Consider the following 25,205-nt stretch of genomic DNA (forward strand, 5'->3'; position numbering starts at 1 on the left):
AACTTTTGAGGTGTAGTTTGACCTTCAGGAAGAGGAAGGCTAGACTTTCAGTTTTTGTACTCTTCTCCAACACGGTCCTCTACTGCCTGTAACGCTGCAGAAGGTCAGAAGCTTTCTCATTTACAATACAAAAGAAAATGAATATCTAAACATTTCAGGGATTATTTTTTGCTTGCTTTCACTCCGAGAGTGAGATGAAAAGCCAGATACGACTCATGAGTGTGCCAGGAATATAAAGGTAGAGCTAAGAGATTATTAGTTTAGCTTAGCATAAGCATTGTAGCAGATAACCTTGCCCCGTCCACCGGTTGAAAACTCCTTTTATTCTTTGTCATTTTGGGGTTTCTTAGCTTTTAATCTTGATTGGTTGCATGGACTTCCTGTCAATGCACGCTTTGTTACATGACAACAAGAGTCCAGGAAGTCTCCAGACAGAGACGGTGACAGCACGTAACTCCAAATGAAATCCCAACTTGTCCTTTGAGAGTGTCTCCCACCCGGCATGTTGTACTCACAGCTCACGCTGCCATGTTTCCTCTCTATTCGCTGCTCTGGCCCAGCGGTTTTAAAGTAATAAGAAAGTAATGTCGCTGAGTATTTAACACATTCTTTGACTCCATCCAGATGCTTTCCACACAGCCAGAGAAAATGATGCAAATTCCATCATTCATTTCATCACCACTGTGCATTTATTCGTTCCTCTCAGAGACGGAAGCACGAGAACACACACACACACACACACACACACACACACACACACACACACACACACACACACACACACACACTATGTGTTTACAGTGTGTTCACTGCTCATGCTCCACTACTCTTTATTACTGTAATGTAATAATACAATATTGCACGATTGTTATGTTTATTAAAACTAAATGATTTACTAAATTAATTATACAGCTGATTAGTTTTTTGATTTTATTAATTTTTTCTTCTCTTTTTTCCTGAGAAACCATCATACATTGAAACATTATATATATATATATATATATATATATATATATATATATATATATATATATATATATATATATATCTTAGGCCTGTTAGTCAACAAACTCAAGTAATGAATTAGTTGATTTATTGGATTTCTTCAACCGAGTTTTCTCCACAAAGCACCACTTTAAGTCTTGTGTTCACTGAGATGTGTTCATGTGTTCTGGGAAATAAATCATTCTGGATGCAAATATTTTGGGAAAAAAGCGACTTATGGACGAAATAAATCCGTTGATCTGATGTAAATTATTCACACTGGAGGCTTTTTAAAACATAGAGCTACACTGATTCTGATTTAGACCGACTTCTGTGTTAAAGGGTTAACCGGCTGCGTAATAATGACTTCTGGATCTCATTTCAAAGATCACGGCTGTTCTGTGTGTGTGTGTGTGTGTGTGTGTGTGTGTTTGTGAAAGAGAGAGAGAGAGAGCGCGAGAGAGACACACTCACATGGTAAGAAGAGCGATGTTCCCGATCGAGAGGTTTGGTGACGAACATCTTTCCGATCACGGGGTCGATGTTGAACACCTCGTTGGGCGGCTGGTCCGCTCCCACCCCGGTGATGCTGTACCTGATGGAGATGTCCTTGTCCTGGTCCGAGCGGATCTGCATCGCCGCAAACAAAGAGGAGCAGTCGGTCAATCGATCGACAGGGTGTTTCATACCGTGTTTCACTCAGGGAATAACAACACGGCCGACCTGCACCCGCTGGCGCAATATCTGCCGTGAGAACGGTAATATACGAGGACGAGTTTGTGATGTGCAGAAACCCAACTTTAATCATCTTGTCTTTACACAACCTCAGACATCTGATATTGCATATTATTCCTTGAAAACATGCACAGGCGCACACACGCACACAGGACGCACACACTCACACACACACGCTCACACGTATTCATCACAGTTTGGCATTTCCAGCCGCCGCTCTCTCAGGGTTTCTATTAGTGCGGCTGCAGGGAGCCCCGTGCTTTCAGTACGGCAGAATTGGAGCGCTTCAAAGAGAAAATTTGAATTCAATATTTGGGGAGAGGGAGAAATGAAATCAACATATATTTACAGTTAACCGAGGAGCGAGGTGGTTGATTTATTAAGACTTGCTGGAGCCGAGCCGGGAATACAGAGAGAGGTTGTGAACACAAAATGGCAATTAGATCGGGGAGTGAGGCTGTAATTGTTGCGTAATTAGGAAAGCAACAACAGGCTTTTATAACAGCAAACAACACTTTTTTTCCTCAAAAATCCAGGGGCTGCAACCCATGGAGAGGATTATTGAATAACCGTGCGCGACGGAAAGCAGGATGTTCTCTTAAGAAACAGGCCGGCTCATGTTGGTTCAGCTCCTCTCTCCAGACAGACAGCTAACAGGTGCATTTAGTGCACGGCTAGGCCTGAGATTGGGACTGAAGTGCTGTGTAATTGGGTCTCATTTGGAAGAGTTTTTTCAATTTAGTGCCCAAATACAGTCCGAACCTCCGAGCATCCCCATCTCTGTCCATTAACTGCATGACAGGCCGTGAACATCAGCCGGTGTATCAAAATGACTCAATCATACACTTACCCCAGTGTGTGGGCACACACTGCACTCGCGTACACAAACACACGCACACACAAACACGCGGTGTGAATAGACAACCCTTTTTCTACTAATCAATTAGGGTTTCAGTGCCCCAGTAAGAGTAAAGCCTGTTCAAATTTGTCGCCATCGTTCACCACTCGAGAAACCAATTTAGCCACACTTCTTTCCACACACTGGGAACGCTGGCCTGCTGAGAGGAAGAAGAAGAAGAAGAAGAAGAAGAAGAAAAAAGCTGGAGCAACTAACGAGGAGCGGACGCAGAGTGTGAGACAGGTGTCATCTCAGCTCGTCCTGAAGGTTTTTGGAGCCTGTCACCATCATGGACACCGCTATTACCACGAATCCCCTTCTCCTCCTCTTCATCAGCATTGACGTCATGCCCTCCCCCTCCTCTCCCTTACAGAGAGATCCGGTGGAGGTGTGTCTTTCCAAACAAATACAAACGTGATCAGTTATAGACACCTTCCCCGCTGCAAGAATACAAGACGAGCTGTCACAACAGCGCACTAATGCAACGTGTGCACGTCTGTATGTGTGTTTTCTTTGGGGAATAGAGGAGGAGGAGACCGTCAGAAGGCTCTGCGCATATCTCGGCGAATTAGTGCTGACAGCTATGATAATTAACGAGCTGCAGGCATCGACTGCAATTACTTCAAAGAAACTCTTTCCCCGTTAAACACCAACAACAAACTAACAAATACCAGCCGGCAGCTCCGTTGAACTCCCAGTGCACCGCCATTACCCTCCGCTATAGGCGCAGCACCGAGGCTGCAGCAGCACGCTGACTCCCTCTACCTCTCCTGTCGCATTAGAAAATACAAGCCGGTATTACACATCCCACTGCCAAGCTGTCTCCCCCTCTCACTCATCCCCCCCTTTCCTCCCCTCCTCGCCTCATCTCTCCTCTTCCTCTGCCCTCCCTTCTCCTCTTCTCTCCTCTCCAACTTCCTCCCCCCCCCTCTCTCATCTCCACTCCTCCTTGTTTCCTCTCATCTCTCCCGTCCGCTGTTCTCTCTCATCACACTCCCTCTCTTACTCTCTCCCTCGCTCTCATCACGCTCCCTTTCTCTTACTCTCTCTCCCTCCCTCTTAATCTCTCCCTCTCTCTCTCTCATCACCCTCTCTCTTCCTCTCTCTTAGTCTCCCTCCCTCCTACTATCTCTCTTACTCTCTCCCTCATCACGCTCCCTTTCTCTTATTCCCTCCCTCCCTCTCTCATCACCCTCTATCTCTCTCTCTCTCTCTCATCACCCTCCCCCTCACTTACTCTCTCTCTCTCGCTCTCCCTCCCTTTCTCTCTCCCTCCCTCTCTCTCTTTGCTCCAGGTCTCCGTGGGGACAGAAGCCATGCATGAAAAATGAAATTACTTCAATCCGTTGGCCTCAGCAGTGGTGTATAAATCCTCACCAGTTAGGAAGTGATAGCTCTCCATAATTCCATTTGGGTTTTCCCCGCCCCCTGGATTTCCCACCCATTTCCAAGCCATCCTTCTTTCTTTCTTTTTTTTATATTTGGGGGGGTGGATGAAGCATTCGGCTGCGCAGCCATTTCAGCCCAATTAGCTCTCCCTCCCACAACGTTCACGTAAACGCTTTTCCAAAAATTGTTCAGGGACGGTGCCAGAGTCCTCATCCTCATCTGATTCTCCCAAAACATTTTGTGGGCGTGCGCTTTCAAGCATCCATAAAGTTTTTCTCCGGCTTCATGATTAATAATGCAAATAAAATCACACGCCATGCTTATGCATTAATGGATCCAGTGATGGATGTTAGCGAGCTGCACATTATCGGTCCCCTCCTCTTTCCGCAGAACATTGTGACAGACGAGATGTCGTTTCAATAGGGAGCAGCTCTCGCTATCATTCTGCCATTTTAGCTTCAAAGCCCAGCGAGAGATGAGCACCAAAAGCTGCTAATAACTGCATTTTTTTTTAAATTTCCTTTAATGGAGAGAGAGAGAGAGAGAGAGAGAGAGGGGGAGAGAGAGGGGGAGAGCTGCACTGCCATCTTGGCTAGCTCACACAATATAACACAATGACACTCACTCACACACACACCATGTCTCCATTGGGTGACACATAACAAAGGGAATACATTTTCCAAGTCAATAATAACAATAATAATAAAAAATGTCTTTCTTTCTTTGTGTGTGTCTTTTTTTGTTCCTTCTAATTGTCCTTCTATTGTCGCGCGTGTGTGTCCATCGAGAGACACTGGAGGAGAGGCGCTCGGCTAAGAGAGATGGATGGAGAGAGAGAGCGAGGGGGAGAGAGAGAGAGAGCGAGAGAGAGAGACCATGACGCCGCATCATCCGGCACCAGGAAGCAGACACTGTCTAAATGACCTATTTGTCGGCGGATCAAAGCAATTCCCTTCATTACTGACAACTTGTCTGGTTCTTAAGGAGATCTTATCAGCGAGCTTAGCTCCCTTCTGCCAGGCAAAACTGAATCGAATGAGAAGCGATCATGGCACCGGGTCTTCGGGGGAAACAGGGAAGAGGAGATGAAGAGGAGAGGAGTGAATAACACGGAGGCGGTGACTGGGGAGCAGAGGAATTAATCCCCAGTTTAAAACATGCATGTTGACTAACACTTGCATCAAACTTACTGTTAGACACGTGACTGAGCTGCACGCTGGAGTTATTCCTGGCTTTACATTTTAATGAGCTGTTTATAGTGAGTGATCAGAAACCAACGCCCCGCTGTACGCAATCTCGTACAAATGGATGCGTCTGATATTTAATCCACTCGCATTAGCACACACAGTGCAGCCTCGAAAATGATCACAGATGAGTTATAGTTTTGGATCAATTGGACTACTCCAGTGCCAGAGTTTTTGGACGCACCAGGCTGTTGTTTTAAGCGGGAAAACAAACCTCTACACACCGACAAAAACAGAACTTTAAGGAGAATGAATACTATCATTTAACAGGTATTATTTCATTGAAAAGTCTTTCATTTAACAGGTAGTCCTTCATTTAACAGGCATTCTTTCATTTAACAGTCTTTCATTTAACAGGTAGTCCTTCATTAAAGAGATATTCTTTCACATAACAGGCAGCCTCAGCTTTTTCTGCCGTAAATAAGCACGACCTCTTTAACCCCAGAACACTGACGTTAGGTGAGTTTCATCCGCACGATTGTTGCTACGTCATTTTCATTGTGTTGCGTTTGTCTGAGTTGTGTGGGTCCTTGTGTAGCTTCATGCTGCTCACTGATGTAAATGAAGGTGGGCGTGTCTTATTAAAGGTGGGCGTGTCTCTCTGCGCCACGTGTTTGGGTAAAATAGACCCGACATTAGTGACAGACGGTAAAAGTAATTTGGATTAGGGTTTTACCAGTGAAGGGAGATTATTCCTTCACAGGACAAGACTCACCAATGTTTATTTTTCTACATTATTCATATTTTTAATCATGTTTCATTGACGAATCCCAAATTTTTCACCCGATTTTGAGCCTTTTTTCAGGTTCCCCCATGACACTCAGTTTTATGAGTTCTATAAGTGTAAAATACAAGAAGAGTACTTAAATTTGTATTACTTATCAGGTACATTACATCGGGTAAAAAATACCTGACGTTCGTGACGGTGTTACTATTATTAACCTCGGTGTTCCAGGGTTAAAATGCACCATTTATTCCTTTTCTTTTGCTTTACATTTTTATCATTTTCTTGGGAGTCAATTATTTGAAAATCTGAAACTAGGATTTCCCGGCTCTCCCCTGGCTCGTCTCGGCCGGCTCTTTTCACTGTTTCAAGTTCACGCTCAGGCGTCCACGGGCCTCTCTGCGCCGTGTGATACCGGAGCGTTCCTGAGCACATTACCATTGGACTTGTTTGCCTTTCAGCCCACGCAACTCTCACCCTGGCAGATTAGGAGAGAAGGCGCTGTATGTAAACAAAAAAGGAGGAACACGGAGCGGCTTAAGGCTTCAGTGTATTATTCCATTTGAAATGCAATCTGGCGTTGTTCATAGAGACCGTCTATGCCAGAATACTCCTGGTGTTTGCATCTCTGTCTGGGAGGGTGCTGTGAAACAGTCCAAATCGAGAGGATTACTAGAATTACTGCCTCGCGGTTGTATTCCTTCACCAAACCGTCACGTTACAGTTTACACATCCACGTCTGTGTTGTGCGTTTTCTGGCCAAATGGAAGTCGCACACTTTGTTGACCTGCGTGTGATTCCAGTAAATAGTTTCCAGTGAGAAAACAAGCTGTCGTCACTCAGAGGACGGAGCTTCAACAAACCTGAAGTTAAATATCGGCAGAACCGATGAGCCGGTGGTTGGACGGCACCGGAGGAACCGGAGGCCCGCTGACCCGAGCAGAAGAGGAGAGGCTGGACTTACGCGAGCACCTTGAGGTCCAAAAATTACAAATTCAATTATTCTGGGCCTTGACACCGTCTTCTGGAAAGGACAGAGCAGACTTCTGGAGGAGGCTGTGTGAGCAGCAGACTCCTGCAGGGCTTCTCCCAACAAGCCGGAGAAGCCGGCGCTCGGCTCTCTGTCAGGGCCGGGAGGTCGGCCGTCTCAGTCTCAGAAGGCCGGGCGGATCGTGTATTCTGTGTTTTTATATGGACCACATTTCAAACATTGAATCTTTGCTCTACGCTGGTTTTCTATACTCTGTATTTGATTTACCGTTGCTCTGCTTTCATCTGTGTTGTAGGCTACCGGACATAAATAAAAGAACCGACCGAGTGTTTCTGTGCTTTTTCTTTTGTTAGCCGGTCCAAGGACATGGGAGCTGTGGAAGTATGTGACATGTGATTGGAGGAAATCTGCAGTTTAGCATGTACATAGAACCTCAATTACCATTATGCACAGCAGTAATGTTCCTCGGGGCGCTGTGGATGAAAAACAATTACCATAGAACTAATACAATGAGGCCGTCTTGAGGATGTACTTTAGATTCTTGTGTATTCAAGAAGTTGGATTTAAACGATCTATAGGAGGCGAGTGCATTCAGGGGGTGAACAACTCCACTTTTGCTATACACAAAAACAGCAGAGTGTGTGCTTGTTGTGACCCGGTGTGGCTTTTAAATAACAGAAACACTGCTCTGCTGCTGACTTTTGATGTTGTTGTTTTCTTGGTCAATTGCTCCATTGCTTTCTGAAGCCTCAAGTTAGCAATGTGCCAACAATGTGCCTGACCGCACCTCATTTTAAGAGCATTTTTATGGGTGCACAGATGGGCGTGAGTACATTTGCTTATTCCATGCTAAAGCAGCCTTAATGTTCAGGACTATTTGGTTATTACTTTGTTTATTTTACTGAACTACATGACACCAGGCAGCACAGATCACAGATGTGGCTCACAGTGGTTTCAACATGGAAACAAAGCGACCGCAAGTTATTGTTCTTGCCAGAGAGCGGCGAGAACACAAACCACAGAAAGTGGTTTATGTATAAAAAGTAATGCGAGACAGACATTTCCCTCAAATCAGTCTGCAGTTGGTTACCCGAAACCTTTCAAATACACTTAAAGAAAAGCGTCTTCTCAACTCCAATCTCTTCCAACTTTGTGCATTATATGTTTCAGACGGCTTCAAACGGTTGGGAGGCTGCCAGTTTGGAAAAAGAAGACACCTCCAGTTTTACTGTAAGGTTTTAAATAAACAAAACGTGAGATATATATTATAACCGGATGTATTCAGCATTTCGAGCCGCTTTAAGTTGCCGGTTCCAGAAAATCGTCAAAGTGAAAAGTAGCAGTATCTGGCTCATGCATGATCAACACAACCACATACAAAGAAACATACAGAAACACACACACACACACATACACACAGGCCTGTCATGAGAGAGCCAATTAGGTGCGCTGTAGTGCGCTGCTGGTGCAGAGAATGACACTGGTTCAGTGAGCAGGAGGACAGCAGAAACAGTCACTGGCAGACAGCAGAGTAACAGTAAACCCCTAAAGAGCTGAGAGTCGGGCCTTTCACGGCTCTAAAGCCCAACAAACGCAAACGCCGACGGGAATAAACGGAGAGAGATGTGTTCCTTCGACGGTACAGTAAAGCCTAACAGGCAGGCGTTAAATACAGGTATCGGCGAACAGGTCACAAACAAACCGGTTATCTCTGGAGAGAAAGAGCCTCGACAAGAGAGAGGTTTTTAGGTGTCATCGCACACCACAAGCTAACTCCATCTGTCAAAAGCATTGGCGTGCGCGCACAAAGATAAAAAAAAAAATTGGAGAAAAAGACACCTTGTGTGTTTTGCTGTGAGTCAGCAAAGTGTCTGCATTAAAAGCTTTCCTGTAGCCTTTTTTAAAACACAGACTTTTGCTCGGGCTTTGATGTTGAGCATTGTATCTCTTCAAAAGGTAGCGCAGGATTGATGTTGAGAGTCTCGGTCTGAAGTTGGGATTTTCAAAAAATATGCACTAACTGACTTAAACATGAAACAGGAGCTGCGTAACATCTTGCGCTCATGGCTGGGGGAAGATGGCATGAGCAGACGTACCTGCAGCTACGTGCAAATGAAAGAGAGACCCGGCAAATTGGTTGAGAATGAGGCGCATTTCGCGCTCGCGGCGCAAATACAGTTGGACTGAAATATCGCCAAAATTAGCGGCCGGTTGGCCGTGTAGCTTCGCGCCCACGCGCATGATCCCGAGAGCAGATTCGTCCTCAACCTTTCCTCTGGAAACACCATCCGGTTGACATTTCGATGGCTGAATTCGGGGCGGTCGTATGCAGCTCATGGGGAGAGCGGGCGGTTCTGACATCACAAGCTAGCTGGTTTGATCCCTGGTCTTCCCATAGCTTGCATGTCAAAGTGTCCTTGAACAAGACACTAAACCTTCAGTTGCTTCCCTGCTGCTCCTTAAATACTAAGGATGGGTTAAAATGCAGAGACCAATTTCCCCAAGGGGATTAATAAAGGAGAATTTCTTCTTCTTCTTTCAAAGTGCAAAACCTCCATTTCTGCAAAATGATCCAGGATAAGTGGGGGGAACCTTCTTTGTGTATACACTTTGTGTGTGTGTGTTATATTTATATTATGTATTGTGTGTCCTTAAATAGCTTTCTTAAAAAAACGTGAATTTTCCAGATTGGGGGTTTTTTTCTCTTCGGCCATCGATTTGTGCTTTTGAGGCGAAGGTGTCAACAGTTATTGGATATTGGAAAAATGATTGTGAAAATTCAACTCCAACAAACGATGACTTGCAATAACTTTGGTGATCCAGAATGTTTCATCCGTTGCGATCGTCACGTCTTGAATTGGATTCCTCTTATTTCGTGCTCATTGCTAATAAGCACATGCTAACGCGCTACTCTGTGAACACGGTGCGCCGTGGGCTTGGAGGCCGGTCTGCTCCGTCGCAGCTTGTTGGATCTCAGCTGTGTCCTCACCCGTTCCCCTCGATCATCACTATTGTGTTCCTAAATACCCCAAAGTCGCGATTTACTGTACAGCGCCCGCATTATGCCATCGACCGTGTTTCGAAATGAATGATCGCAGCGTTACCGAGGAAGTTGTCGTTTTACCTCGCCTGCCACACAGCTCCCAGTCATGTAGGGACAAGTCTTATGCCGTTGCTTTTGTGAACTAAAATGCGAAAAATGCCATTTCTGGCTTTTCAGTGGGGACAGAGAGGACAAAAAAAATGCTTTTTTTATGATTCATCCGTCTTAGTGGGCAATATGAACGTAATGGAGAGATAGTGCGCTTTTGTCATTTGAATGATAGCTAGAACTGACGCAGGTGAGATTATTAAAAAAGACCTTCCTTCTCATTAGTGGAAATAACATGGAGTAATGGAAGTTAAGCAGTGAATGACTTTTCCAATTATTGCAGTGTGAAAGGAGCCTGGTCTTTAATAGTGCCGGCTTATGGCAAATTAGAGGTGCTATTCTCCCTGGACGTAACAATGGAACGACTCGCCCTCCTCACTCCCTTCTTCCAGGCAAGGGAGAATGAAAATAAGGCGTCCATTGTGGCGGCAGACAAAGAGGCGGCCGCACCCCTTAGCTTTGGCTCTGCCGGGTTAGAGTGTGAGGGCTACATCTCTCTCTCTCTCTCTCTCTCTCTCTCTCTCTCTCTCTCTCTCTCTCTCTCTCTCTCTCTCTCTCTCTCTCTGTCTCTCTCTCTCTCTCTGTCTCTCTCTCTCTCTCTCTCTCTCCTCTCTGTAACTCTCTTTCATTAGGGGATTGATTAAATTGTGAAATCGGGAGTGTGATGGATGCATGAATGACTTCTCCAGTCGCTCCCCCAGGCTTCGACAAGGACAATATCAAGGACCCCCTGTTACTCCCTCGTCCCTTCATCCCCGGGAAACCCAATCTGGGTAATTAGAGGAAAGAGTGTTGGCGACTTGTAGGAGAGAGAGCGATGGAGAGAGGGGGCATGAAATCTGCTGCTATTGCACTTTCCCTTGCCGTTTACTCGCCTGCCCAACGCCAACACACACACACACACACTCACACACACCCACACACACTCCCTTTTGTGTGGTTCACTTTTCAAACACCGTTTTCTCCCTCTTCTCCCCGTCCCCATCCTTATTTTTCTCCCTCTCCCTTTCTACATCCATCAGGCTGCAGTGGAGGGGAGAAATGCAGACGAGAGGGAAAACGGAGGGAAGAAAGAGTGTGAGGAGTGTAAAGGGGGGGAAAAATGAAAGTGGCTGTGAATTGACTGCATCAGCAAAACTCTGTGGCAAGATCGTGAGCCCTTTTGGCTGGAAACAGGAAGTTTAGAGAAGTTGCCAGGACTTGTTTGATGGGACATCCGCTTGGAAAGAGGATTTTTTTTCACCCCCCAAGACAAGATATGTGACCTTTATGGGATCCTATAGCGCTGGGGGAAAGAAAGAAAAAAAAAGGTCTCACATTGTCTTTTTCGATCAAGTCAGTTACCTCATTGGATGAACACATTTCCTGTGGACACAGCTGAAGGCTGTTTGGAGGGAAAAGCAGACACCGTCACCCTCCTCCCAAGCCAACGGGGCCAAACACCTCGAGGGAAGAGGGGGGGGGGGGCAGGATGGAGGCGGGGGGGCGGTATCAAGAGGTAAACAGATGTCGAACCACCCAGATGCTAGTTGGAAAAATCGTAGGTGTTCAGGTAGAGGCGGGAGCAGCACGTTTGATGTCCGCTGGACGCCTGACAAGATGGAGCCGCTCGGCTGCCAAGCACAGACTGAAGAGGGGCGGGACCTCGTCATGCTGCTGCTGGGTGTTTGGAAAAGTTGCACGTTCACGTGTACTCGCACGCAAACACAAAGACAAGCACAACCAGACTGGTGTGCACACACACACACACATACACACATGGACGCACTGCAGCCTCTAAGTGTGTGTCAGAATGCTTCCCAGGACGTTCTGGCTCCCACTAACCAAGCGAGGGATTCTGCTTGGCAAACTCCAGCACAGCTAGAGTCCAGCTGTCATGTTGACAAATGGACCTTGGAAGAGTATAGAGGTGTGTGTGTTTGTGTGTGTGTGTGTGTGTGGAATCACGCCTGTGTATTTTTGCTGGAGCACAAGCACCAGGATGACACACTCTCACACACACACACACACTCACACACACACACAGATGGCTGGTGTGCGTGTGGTTTTTTTTTCCTTCTTTTTTTTTTGGCTGTTTCAAAAGCAGCTGGCGCGTCGTGCCTTGATTGACACAGATCATCAAATGGATCAGAGACGGCCGAGGTCAGTGTTTGAGGACCTCGCTCCGTTCCCGGAAGTCATCTAGAAAACACTGCTGAAGAGACTCCAGGAACGCGTCGGCCGCTCGGCTCCATTGTCGAGCGCTCTCTAAAGCGGTGACGGGCACCGCGCGACGACCGGAACGAATCACCTGGTAGGAAGGCAACGTTTCGCAACGGCCTCAGATGAACCGCGGACGCCGTCCCCCGTTTAGCCGCGATGCCAGACGCCGAGCACAGAGCCATGCATCACTCTGGCTTTTATGAACAATGAGGGATGTTAAAGCTTTTATGGAGCGTTCGGAGGAGATGTTCTTTTTTTTTCTTTCCTGGAAAATGAAGAGCAAATAAAAAAATGGGTGTAAACATCATCGGGGAGAGTTTGGGCCAGAAATACTCACAAGCGGGAAAGCGGTGAGAAAACCCGGCGACGTTAAAGAACGAGTTATAAAAAAATACCGGCAACTTTTCATCCACCGCTAAACTGTTTATCTTAAGAGCGGTTTCATCTCGCGGCGCTGTAAAGCATTTCATTGCACTGCGAGGAGTTTTTATGCTCGTATGTTTGCTTGTACAAGATCTTAGTGTGTGTGTGTGTGTGTGTGTGTGTGTGTGTGTGTGTGTGTGTGTGTGTGTGTGTGTCTGTGTGGTTAAGGCTTTTACAAGCATACAAAAACCTGATCACCCCATGACAGTTTTCATTATACTTGCATGAAAAGATTGTGACTGAGGCCTTTCATTGTGAACGACAAAGTAAATAGGATCAGATTATTCTGGCACGGGCCTCGATTTTGATTTTTTATTATTTTTTTTACCTCCAGGAAAGAAAGCGCCAAAGGGAGGGAAATGGAAAACTGCAAGCACATTAAGTGAGATTAGAATTTCACGTCACGTGACATCCCAAAAGCGCTTCGATTCAATTCAATCTCATGCTTAAGGACCCCCCCTCCCCCCCCTCCTCCTGTCCCCCTCGCAATTACTCTTTTCTTTCATTTGCTTTAAAGGCTGTTGCTTTGTGTTGAATCAGATTTAATTTGTTAGAGCTGTCTCTCAGGCAAAGACGACTGAGCACAGGTGGCGGGGAAGTAACACCTGACGGGACGAGCGCCATGCCCGCCTCTCTTTCTTATCCTTTCTCCGTCTTTCTGTCCGCTTGATTTCCTCCGTAAAGCGTCTTCTCTGTCGCGTTGGCCGCTCTGTCTGTCTGCCTGCCAGCGACGCGTCCTTCCCATTTGACCGACCTTCTCGTATCACCAGCGATCACCGCCGCCGCCCCTCGGTCCCCTCGGCTTCATCACCGGTCCCCCACCTCCCCGAGCCTGCCCACCCTTCCCGACTACCGCTCTTCCAATTTCACTGCGCATTATTTTTTCATGTCTTGAGACGGGGAAAAAAAGAGATTCTTGGCTCTCCTTCATCCTACTGATCCACAGGGTCGCCGAGGCCAACCTCCAGGGGACCAGACAGAGGCTGTTTGTTAAGCTGTTATTTATCTCCTTCATAAAGTCCTCCTCATCTCCTATTAAAGAGCCCAGAACTGTTGCCCTTGACTCACACATAACTCTTGTGTCTTTTGGAGAGATGATTTACTGTTTAATTTAACACCAACCGAACCCAGGAGGGAGCCCGCCTGGTGCGGCCTGATGTCATATCAGGAAGGGAAGTGTTTTGGGGGGAGGGATTTGTGAACATGTGTATGTGTTTATCTGTGTGTGTGTGTGTGTGTGTCTGTGTGTGTGTTTGCATCCGTGCCTGTGTGAGTGAGTGGGTGGCTATGCCAATTTGATATATTTTTTTGTGTAGTTTTGTTTAGTTACTGTAAAGCCTTGGAAGTAGCATCTCGAGGGTTAGCGGTTAGCGGTTAGCGTGCGCAACAAGTCCACGGCTTAATCTTTCGCTTTAAAAAAATTAAATTAAACCGTAGCGGAGAACGCCTGATGAACATGTTTACTGGGACGTCACGCCTCTAATTAAAAAAATAATTAGATATTAAACAGTGAAAATTACATTTCCAGTCTCACTTCCATGAACACAACGGGGCAACAAAGGGCAAAGGCTTTTTTTTTTTTGTGACAAATATATAAATGTAGGAACAATTTGTTTGCCTGTCAATGCCAGGAGATTGTAGGAGCCTCCATTTCCTGTGGCTGATGAATGTAATTACATTGGTCTGGCTAATTTCATTAGCGGAGAGGAAGTGAAGTTCATGAGGTATTAGTTGTATGTCAAGACGAGACGACTGCATGTAAGGGGGCGTCTTGGCTTTTAGGGACGGAGCGGGTCGTTGAGGGGAAAAGAAAAATCTGAATAAAGCACACGGCTAGCAAGCTGTCCATAAAGATCCCGCTTCATCTTCGGCCCGCGTCAACTCGTTGCGTGCGACGCTAACGCGCCCACTTTTTCACTTAAAGACCCGCGTCACACGCTACGCAGGAGGAAGCCAAATTGCTTTTATGTTCAAATGTTTCATGAATGATCCGACATGTCAAGAGAAGACAGGGAGGAGTGAGCATGTTCCTCCATCGCAAAGCCTCCATTAGCAAGAGTAACATTGTAAAGCACTCTCCACTTCTTCTGCTGTTTCACCGCCGACATCATCGAGTCAGGAATGCGTCCGGCTTCGACCTGGCAGCCACCGGAGCAGACGTTGGGCATATTTGAATGTATTTTACGGTTTGCGTGCGCCAGGGACGACGACCTCGCTCATGAATAGAGCGGGTAAGATCTGAGATTATGGGATGTTATTGTAATTTTTTTTACTGCCAAAAAATCTGCAGCCACGCTGGCGGCTCAGCGAGGCTGAAGTTGAGCAGTGATGCTCTGAAATGCAACACATCTCAGTTCAGCGCGTTTCCAATAATAAAATGTCTTTAAAATGCTTGAATACGAACATTTCATCTGATGGTGAACCCCACAAAGAAAACAAATAAGAGGGTAAAGAGGTCACCATAGTTATTGCAGTACATTTCAGGGGATTTGTAAATGTCCATACCGAAATTCACGGCAATCCAGTTAATAGATTTAAATATACAGTAGAATGAAGAACTGTACACCTAACCGTGGTTTCACACAATAAAATAAATCATACAGTTGTATTTTGTTTGAACACATCAATGTAGGGGTTAAACATGTCTTACAAAATGTATTAAATTCTCCATTTCATGGTTGAAAACGGCTCTAAGCGCCATCTCGCAGGGACGATTCAGGGAGAGAGTCGGCTGTTTGGGATCAATCATCCTCTAATCATGCGAGTGGGCTCGGTTTCATATCTCAGCCCCGGACTCCACTTTCTTTGATGGCTGGACTGAAGCTCAAAACCCGGAGGGGAAGTTACTCTTGGACTGAAATATCACAACGTTGTCTCCTGCTGGCGGCGCTAGAGCAAAAAAGTCAGTAGTCCTCCTGCGTTGGGGATCACAAACAACCGTCCTCCACTGCGAGGTCATACATCCAAGAGCTATGAGGATATTTCAGTCGGGACATTACTGGCGGCCTCCCAGCACCCACCGACCATCGCGGAGCTAGCGTTGCTTTAACAAAGAGCATCAGTAAGTATCTAACTGAACATTTTGCCAAAATTATTTGCAAAATCTCTCCTAACGGGAGTTGCTTGCTCTGTAAGAAAACTCGCAGCTGGGGTTAAGTAAGCGAATACCTCGTGTGAGTTCTTCAGGAGGGGAAAATCAAAGGAAAAGCCGAGAGTTTAAACTAGCCAAGATGTGTTAGTGAGTAAAACAAAGAGACAACGAGCTGCTGACCCGACTGTTTGCGCTCTTCCCCCAGAGGACGCCAAGGTCTCTCCTTTCCTTTTTGTTCCTCCCTCTTCATCCTCTATGGGAGGTCCACTCGGATCTGAAAGACGCTCATTGTTTCTTTCTCTTCTTCCGCGGCTTGATTGTGTTTGTGGAGTAGGTGTGTGAAGCGAGCGCATGTGTGTTGAAGTTGTCCGCCTGCCAAGAAAAAGGACCTCGACGGCGCAACGAGAACACGGAGACGAAGCGAAAATATGCTTGAATACATATACAGCAGTGCACATCCTGCACAGTTCATGTGTCTGACTCAGTGTGACCACACAGTGCAGTGTTTTCACAGCCTGCATGTATTAAACCCCAGAAAGTGCATTCTGTGCGGTTCAGCGTTGGTAAAGCGTTCCATATGGGCAGCAATGCGGTTTTCCTCGTGACCGCGCTCCGGATCGGACTGTGATCCTTAAAATACTTTGCATCCTCCGATGTTCAAGATCCTGCGGTTTCTATGTGTGGACTAGGTTGGAAAGAAGAAGAAGAAGAAGAAGAAAAAAAACAAGATGGGATCCTGTTTTTCTGCCTCAGCCTTTTCTTCTCTTTGTTCAGGGATGAAGCCGAAATGCGACCAAACAAAACCCCAAACAATGAGCACATATAAAAAGGCGACAACGCGGCACATGCGCTTTGCTGATCCTTTGTTTGCTGCCTGCCGAGGACAAGTCATCTCTCTCCGCTTTGCATATGCATGTGTATGTTTGTTTGTGATTGAGTGCGTGTGCTTGCGAGCGCGTCTCTCAGCAGGGGAGAGGCGGGGCTAAAGGTGGGAGAAGGAAGGGAAGAGGCCATGAAATTCTGCAGGAAGTCTATCAGACCTCAACACAAACACAGACGTGACTCTAATCCCGGTCTAGCCCTACATTCCCTTTCTCATTTTGATTTTATACCCACCCGTCTTTGTCCCGCCCCTCCTCTTCTCCTCCAATGCAATCAGCTCCAGTTCACTTGAACAGGATGTTGCTTTTTTTTGTTTTGGTGTGCGTGTGTGTGTATATGTGTGTGTGTAACTCCTTTTTTTCCTTTTTAGATTTTTCTCGTTTCTTTTCTTCTTCGTCTTTTGTGGCGTTTCTTTTTGTTGTTTTTTTGTTGTTGTTGTTGATGGCGTGTTTGTCAGCCGGAGCGGAGCAGTCATTAATCACTGGTAAACGTATGCAGACACGACTCAGAAAAACGCTTTCCTCTGCCGCCAGAGAGATGTAGAAACTGGAGCACAGGTGCTGCAGCGGGTACAGTGAACACCGCCAGATGCACTGCGGCGCACATCAGATGCAAATGTCGGCGTTTTTTTTTTCCATTCTTCCGTGCGGTATTCTCCGTTTTATTAGACACATTTTCTGAAGCTACTACAGAGGAATAAATTGCCTACAACAAATTACTGGTACAAATGAAGCAACCTCTTCCTCTTCATATCAGTCAATAAAGGGCTTTAGATAAGAACCCATTTATATGGCTTATTGCTCTCGCAGATGTCTCTGGCGGTGCTGTCAATGATGCCCTGTGATTATTGAGGGATGCAAAATATCTGCCGTCTCTGTCTCAACTACAGCCGGCAGATAAAGGAGACGAGGCGTTAAGGAAAAAAAAAGTTCTTCCAATGAAATATTCTCCAATAAAACATTCATCTCCCAGAAGCCTCGTCTCTCGACAACAGGTTTCAGAAGAGAGGAGCGGCTGAACACCAGATCCTAAACTTCCACATTCCATCAGATCAGATCTCACTCATTCCTCGTGGGTTTCCTAAACGCTGCGCGTTCGCCTCCAGTTTGGCTTGTTTTGGTTGCGTGCTCTCTACTTCTTGTGCGTATATGTATATGTGTGTATTTATGGACGGTGTGATGTTGTGTGGAGGCTTTTTTGTTGTATGCAAAACGTTTTTATGAAAGAAGAGAGGAGACTGAGGGCAAGGACAGAAGAGACGCAACAGATTTACAATTTAAGAAAAGAGGTGACGGATGAAAAGAAAAACATGTTTGCACCTCCTCTACATCCCTCTATTCAGCGTGAAGCTGCAGCCAGGAGACAACAAGGGCTCGGCTGCGGGTACATTTCTGTATCTTACTTGTTTTCCCGATATTGACGTGTTCAAGTCCCAGAATCCAACCGTTCATTATCTTAACTGCCGTCTCGTGTCGGCTGGAGAAAAGCTCCCCGCACGCCGGATGAGTTGTGACACGGCGGCACAACCGCGTGCGCGTACAACAACAATTAAATAAAAACAAACGGTTCTCTGAACTTCTTGTTCACAGAAAGAGACGAGTGGAAAACACAGCGGGGAGAGGAAGGAGCTGCCGTGATGACGATGTGTTTCTCAACGGCTAAAAATACATCTGACACGCAATCTCTTTTCTAGATTTATATATATTTTGACGTATATATAATATACTCCTTCTATCTACATCCTTTGAAGATAGAGCAACAGATGGACGGAAGGACATCCATATCCATACATCCATGGATATACATCCATATCCACAGAGAGAGTCGTGCTAACCGGATTGCGTTCGAACAGACTTTTATTTAATCAAGTGTTACGCTGTAACCCGCCTGTGGGGCGAGTTGGAACGTTTAACTTCCCGGTCGGTCCTAGAAGCAAACTTCAAGTCTTCATTTGTAAAAGAGATGCGTTTACTGCCCATATAAAAACAAGATGGATTGAAAGCAAATGTTTCTTTTTGTTAGCGTCCCTGTAAAATTTTCCTAAAACGCTTGGAATTTTATCGATTCATGAATCAATGTGAGGCTTCATGTGTGAGGTTTTTACATTGTTTGTTTGTTTGTTTGTTGTCTGACACTGATGTTGTGGTGGTCCGATCTTGAAACGGTTGAAAGCGTTAGAGTCCTGTGGACCATAGCGTTGTAACGCACTGCATGTACGAATCCTAGACTAGTCATCATTAAAGCAGAGATAAAACTGTGGCATCACTTTAATCATCTAGCGCTCACTGATAAAGCAAATAAGCATGTTTCTTAGAAAGTATTTACCAATTTTATACCAACGTCTCTTTCCAAACATAGTACCATGACCTCATCGTCACCGGCCTTATCCCCCACCTCGTTATTATCTCACTAACGAGATTCAGCGACCAGCAGATTGAAAGAGGCTTTTCACTGGACAAACATTTATTCATACCTCGTCTCGATCCTCGGCTAAATTGTTGTTTCATCAGGGTTTTGTTCTTTTTTTTTTTTTTTTTTTTTTCTGCTGACGGCTGTTCTAATGGAGGGTTCAGGGAGTTGGGTGGTGGTGCTGGTGGAGGCTACGTTGAGTCTTTATTTACCCGAGCAGAAGAAATCGATGCCTCTCTGCCGTAGGAGAAGTGTGCGGATCAATGGGAGGTTTCAAAAAGCCTCTGTGAAAAATCAATGTCCCTTACATGCTATTGATGGCTGCTTGGCCACGGAAGATAGAGAACGACAAAGAACATCTGTTTATTGTGAAAAATTACTGGCCCCGCTCTTTGTTTTTAGTCTTTCTGGACATTTCGCCTTCTCTGTTTTTTCTCCCTCAACATGGCTGTCTTTGAGAGACATTTTCATTTTGTCTTTTTTTTGTTCAAAATTGTGCACCAAGTAGATATGTATGTACATATTTAATTCATAAAAAGAGTAATGCATAAACATACTCATTCCTTTTGCTCCACTTCAATTCATCTCACTACTTTGATTCATTCCCGGTGTTATGCATTTATGCACACTATGCTAAGAGGCTGCTGGTCTGCTGATGTCTCCGCTTGATCTTTAGAAGCGCTGCTGTCCGTCACCCGGGAGGACGAAGACAAAGGAGCAGCTGCGATGCTGATGCTGAGCTACACCCAGCTCAGCTCCCTGACACTGGAGGCTGAGGCGGTCTAATATTAGGCCGCGGAGAGTTACACTCGGTGTGCGGCGGAAGAGCGTGAAGCAATTATTTTCAGAGCTGCTATTAATAAAGAAGCAGTCAATAACCTGTCGTTGAGCGCCGGCACTATCAAGGCCCCCGTGAGAGCGGTGGGAGTACAGTGCTGCCAAGACTTTTACCTAAGCAGTCAACATTTCCCCCGAGCCGTGTCAGGCCCGGCGAGCTGGCGGGCCGGTCGGCGGGGCGCTCGTCCTGACACCTGCCCGATCCTGTGCCGGCCTGATCAAAGTGACAGTGCTCGCGGACCCGCGGAGATGCAGGTGAGGGCTGCTGTCACCCGGCCTGTCCAACTGATGGCAACTTGGTCGGCGCAGGAATGGAAAGCGGTGGCACGGCGGGGGAAGTCCGCCGCCCCGCGTGTCACTCAGCGCCGCGCCGGATGACAGAACAGCCCATTAGGAATGGGACTGACTTCACAGGCCATTAGGGGAGGCGTCACACAGCCGCCGCGCACAGAGCACCGAGTAATGGCACAGCTGGAGGGAGACGGGAGACAGAAGGACCCTCCGAGCTGCGTCGCGGCGCGTTCCTTTATAATAATGTATATTGTTATTAACACGATAAATGTCAGGGAGTAAAAAAAAAAAATTACGTGCGACTGAGGGAGATGCAAACTATTCTCAGCGGAGGACTAAAGAGGTGACAATGGTGGACTGAACTTATCAACAATAAGTATGGCAACAAAAAAAAACAAAAAAACATTCCCATGCCATCCAACACCCCCGAGCCGTCTCCTTGTTAAAATCTCTGGTTCTCAGTGTGGCCCGGCCTGCCCTCCAGTCATCATTAACGAGGAAGACGGGAGCCTGAGAGGCCAACTGAGGCATCAACACGCATCACTTCTCCACCGCTGCAAACAATCCACCAGCCCCAGACGGACTTATTTACTGCACAAAGTGGACCGTGTTTGGCTGCACACTATACTTCCAAATGTTCCTTTGATAACCCCCCTCTCTCTCTCTCTCTCTCTTTCTCTCCCTCCCTGCCCTCCCGTCTCTCTCTCTCTGGCTCTGACCGGCTCATGGAACCAGCAGAACCGTCTCCCCGCTTCGTGACGTCGTGGCGGGCCGAAGAGGAGAGTGCCACGCTCCGCCACTCCAGCTGCAGAACAAAGACTTACAAACTCGCCGCTCTTTGATTGATAGTTTTGTTTCACTGTGAAGAAAAGGATCATAAAAAAAATACATCTCTCTTCAAGCAGCTCCCCGGGCGTTTCCCCGGGGATGGGATGAAACCCGGCAGAAAAACCAAGAACAAAAAACAAAGAGGAGAAGAAGAATAAAAAGCTTCTTTTTGCACTATTTAAGACCCAAAAGACATAAAGTGGGAGAGTTTTGTAAACAGAGAGGAAAAGCTGATGGCTCGATATCCCAGATGAAGACACGAGGAAAGTGAAGCAGTGGTCTCCTGGAATGATGCTTTTTGATGAATTACTGCACACACCACACGCTTAAGAGTCTCCAGCTTTGCTACGAGAGAGACAAACTGAGCGTTCTGTTGTGACAGAATCTCTGAATTTTAAGCGCTCGGCGGCTCAAGCCTGTGCACAGCAACACATTTACACAAACCTGTATTTATTCATGTTTCTCATTCTTCTCAGGCGGGTTTTTGCGCCGGCTCGACCTCCAGCCCTCTCACCATGTTGTGTTTATGTTTTGCACTTATCGAAAACTAGCAGTTTTGCAGGAATCTAATATGCAGCGATGGGAGACAGTTGTTGTTGCCACATTTCAAATCTCCAAATCCTAAATGAAGACAGATTTATTGAGTAACGATTAGCAACCAGCAAGCCGAGGTGTTACCGTCGGTATATTCTCGGTTCTTGAGACACGGATGCAGTTTATTCTGTGTTTTTCTACCTCTGATTCCTCCACGTTTACAGCATCACGTCCTCGCTGGGGCTTAGAGAATGAACTACCGGTCCGGCTCTTTTGGGCCAGGAAATATCAGCTTTTCATACTTTCTCTTTATCCGTCGCAGGAGAGCCAGAGTTACGGCTTCACTGAAGACTCTGTGACAAATCGTATTGTTATAAAGGGGCCATTAAAATAGTGCTGAACTTGGGGCAACCTTTCTGGAATGGCCCCGATAAAGGGAAGAGAGGAGAAAATAATCACTCTTTTCATTGTGCACCCGATGGACGTCGCACGGTGGGAGAGTTGAGCCGCTTAGCTGCTGAGGAGTCTGCCCCTGCGGCCTGATGGGAAAACTCCTCGGGACCAATGAGGGCTGTTTAAATACCTTAAGATGCTGTGGCTACAATGACACCGGGGGAACTGCAAACTGTTCCTCAGCACCCACCGCCCCCGTCACGGGGTTAGCCGTGAAGAGCCCTCGAGAAGTCCACGGCGGCGTATTCGGAACAAATCAATTCACGTCAAAAACTGTCACTTACGCTGACGAGCATCTGAGGGAAGGGTCCTCGAGAGTTTTCGGCCACGTTGATCGGCGGGATGACCCAGTCCCTCTTCTGCCTCCGCAGGCCCCTGGAGGTGTTGCGGCCGGCACCCGAGAACATGATGACAGGAGGCGGCGCGCGGGACGCCTCCTCCTTCCTCTCCTTCGTCTCCGCGACCTTCCCCTCTTCCTCTGTGACCTTTAAAAAAGCAACACACGGCCTTAATTAGCAGGCTGTTAATGATAACAGTAAGTGATGTGAGAAGAAACTTCACAGGAGAAGAAGAAGAAATGATGTCAGCGCCGTAGACGAGGTTAAACATATATATTTAACCTTTGTATGATTTTCTCATTGTGTGCATCTGAGATCTGTTTCTTAAACGTTCAGCACTTTTATCTTCACTACGGTGAAGAGAACGCGCCATGCTGCTATGGAAACAGAGTGCTCTGAAACCGCTGATTCACCCTTCACTCCCTCACTCACTCACTACCTCACTCACTACCTCACTCACTACCTCACTCACTACCTCACTACCACACTAACACACTCTCTCATTCACTCACTCACTCACTCACGCCCTCCCTCACTCACTCACGCCCTCCCTCACTCACTCACGCCCTCACTCACTCACTCACGCCCTCCCTCACTACCTCACTCCCTTACTACCTCACTCCCTCACTCACGCCCTCACTCACTCACTACCTCACTTCCTCACTCACTTACGCCCTCACTCACTACCTTACTCCCTCCCTCCTTCACTCCCTCACTCCTTCACTGCCTCACTCCTTCACTCACTCACTAGCACACTGCTTCATTCACTCACTCCCTCACTCCCTCATTAACTGACATGTTGGCAAACAGTTAGTCTCTTAATGTGATGCTATGTCATATAATACGTGTTGGGATTTAGTTAATTAAAACTAAAACTCATTAAGTTTAATAACAGTTTAATAATAAATGCCTAAAATAATATTTTATATATAAATAAAATATATAATAGACTCTTTATTGTGTGCATTGACGCTGAGTAGAATGTTTTCAAAATTGGCCGAGAGTTGAATAAAAGGCATATAATTGAGGTTTTAATTATTTTTTACCACATTAGGTGAAGCTACACAGCCATTAGAAAATTAATTACAGTGAGGAAATATAAATGCAATTTAAAGCAGGCACGTTCTCTTCGCATGCCACATATAAACACATCCTCCTGCAGTATCTCCGTATCACGCTGTCTGTTTGCTCTTACGCGGTTGATAGGTAGTTAACTGTGCTATTGACAGAGGCATGAAGTATACTGCCTGCAGTGTGCCACATAAGCAACATAAACTGTGTAATAAATATCTGTTAAACACCTCGTCAGGTTCACTTGTGTCATCGCGCTGCAAGAGCCGGACAGAGAGCACGCAATGGGAAGCCTCTGTGAATCCCACAAGTCTGAGGGTTTTGGATGTGCACGTGGAAGAGACCATAAACTATGGATTTTGTCAACAGCGGGTGTAAAGAGCCTATTATCTCATACAGTATTCTCCCATCATACATTTCCCTCAAAGGCTCCCCCGCAGGCGAAGAGAAATGACCACCACAAACCTGTCTCTTTGAAAGATGCTCAAATAAAGGAGCCTGAGAGGAGCCAATTTTCCCATCTCCTCATGAACATTAACTCACCTGTGAGTCAAATGCCGACGCTATCACCTCCATCTAAATGAATGACCTCACGCGAAGAAGAAGAAGAAGAAGAAGAAGAAGAAGAAGAAGAAAATGCTGCAGAGCACACGGTTCGGCAAACTGCATCCTCACCAACGCTTCCAAACACCAGTGAAAATACAGCAAGAGCCCTTTAATTGTGCACCCGAGGGCCGGTGAAGGCACCTGAGAGCGGATAATCGATGTGCCTCTCCATCCGAGTTCATATTAGACACACATTGGCGCGTCGATGTCGAGGCCACGCGGCCTCCAACACCTCAAGGCCGCGTGCCGGGGCGTCCCCCGGGGCTCCGGCGGACGTGCCGAATGTAAGCGATATGAAAGGTTATCCTAAATTGGCAATCTGGAGAGTTGTTTCCAAAGTAACTTTACCCAACGTCTCTCAGGGTCGCAAAACATGTCGAGGATCCGGTCACGATCACAAGTGCGGGAGCTCCGCATCAGTTCTCCGTCTCAGTGACGATCCCGTGAGCGATCCGTCGCTGCCCTCTTCTCTGTCTGTGTTATTGTTTTTCTCCGTCTCTCTCCTCCCAGTCAGCAGGGTCTTGACAGCTTGTCTCAATAGCAGTGATTCCTGGAGCCCCTGATGGTGCTCCAGCAGGTTAAACAGCAGCCCCGCCCACCAGCGCCGCGCAGCACCAGGCCCCAACACATGTCACTCATTCAAGCCTTTTGTTTATGCAAGGTTGGTCCAGTGACAGCCGACGCTGCTCATGCTTTGTTGTAAGGTGTGCCAAGTAAACACAGGACTACACGTTTTAAAAAAAAGCAAAACTTGATGGATTAAATTGCAAATTGCATAATCTTTCTTGCCCCTCCTCAAGAAAGATTATGCACCTTCCTACTTCGATGTTTCATTTGACAAGTCGCCTGTATCAAGTGGGAATAAAATGGTAGTAAGAAGGAGATAAATACAATTATTATTGTAGGTTCAATATGGAGGATGATGATTTATGATGACATGTCTTTCTTGTGTTTTTCTGTTTGTTCGTATAGTTGGTTGTTATGCTGTTATGTATTATTTTTGTCATTGTTTTTTTGCTGTCTACTTTGCTGTGTAAAAACTACAAATAAAATGGTTGAAGTAAAGAAGTAGAAAGGGTTAAATGAATAGTGGCGTCCAGCCAGCTTCAACACATGTAAATATA

The 25,205-nt window shown here is 46.3% G+C and overlaps 1 protein-coding gene across 4 annotated transcripts in view; it reads right to left on the bottom strand.

The window, feature by feature from the left end:
• LOC137801033 (cadherin-4-like) overlaps positions 1-25,205 on the bottom strand; it is a 218,264-nt gene that overhangs the window by 34,529 nt on the left and 158,530 nt on the right. For all 4 annotated transcript variants that reach the window (XM_068598427.1, XM_068598429.1, XM_068598428.1 and 1 more), the window contains 2 exons: positions 22,351-22,551; positions 1,459-1,614 (listed from right to left, as the gene is read on the bottom strand). In XM_068598427.1, coding sequence (XP_068454528.1) covers positions 1,459-1,614; positions 22,351-22,551 — 357 coding nt within the window. The remainder of the gene's footprint in view (positions 1-1,458; positions 1,615-22,350; positions 22,552-25,205) is intronic.

Source organism: Clinocottus analis, unplaced genomic scaffold (assembly GCF_023055335.1).
Source record: "Clinocottus analis isolate CAN_PGR_092001 unplaced genomic scaffold, fCliAna1.0.p SCAF_4, whole genome shotgun sequence".
NCBI lineage: Eukaryota > Metazoa > Chordata > Actinopteri > Perciformes > Cottidae > Clinocottus > Clinocottus analis.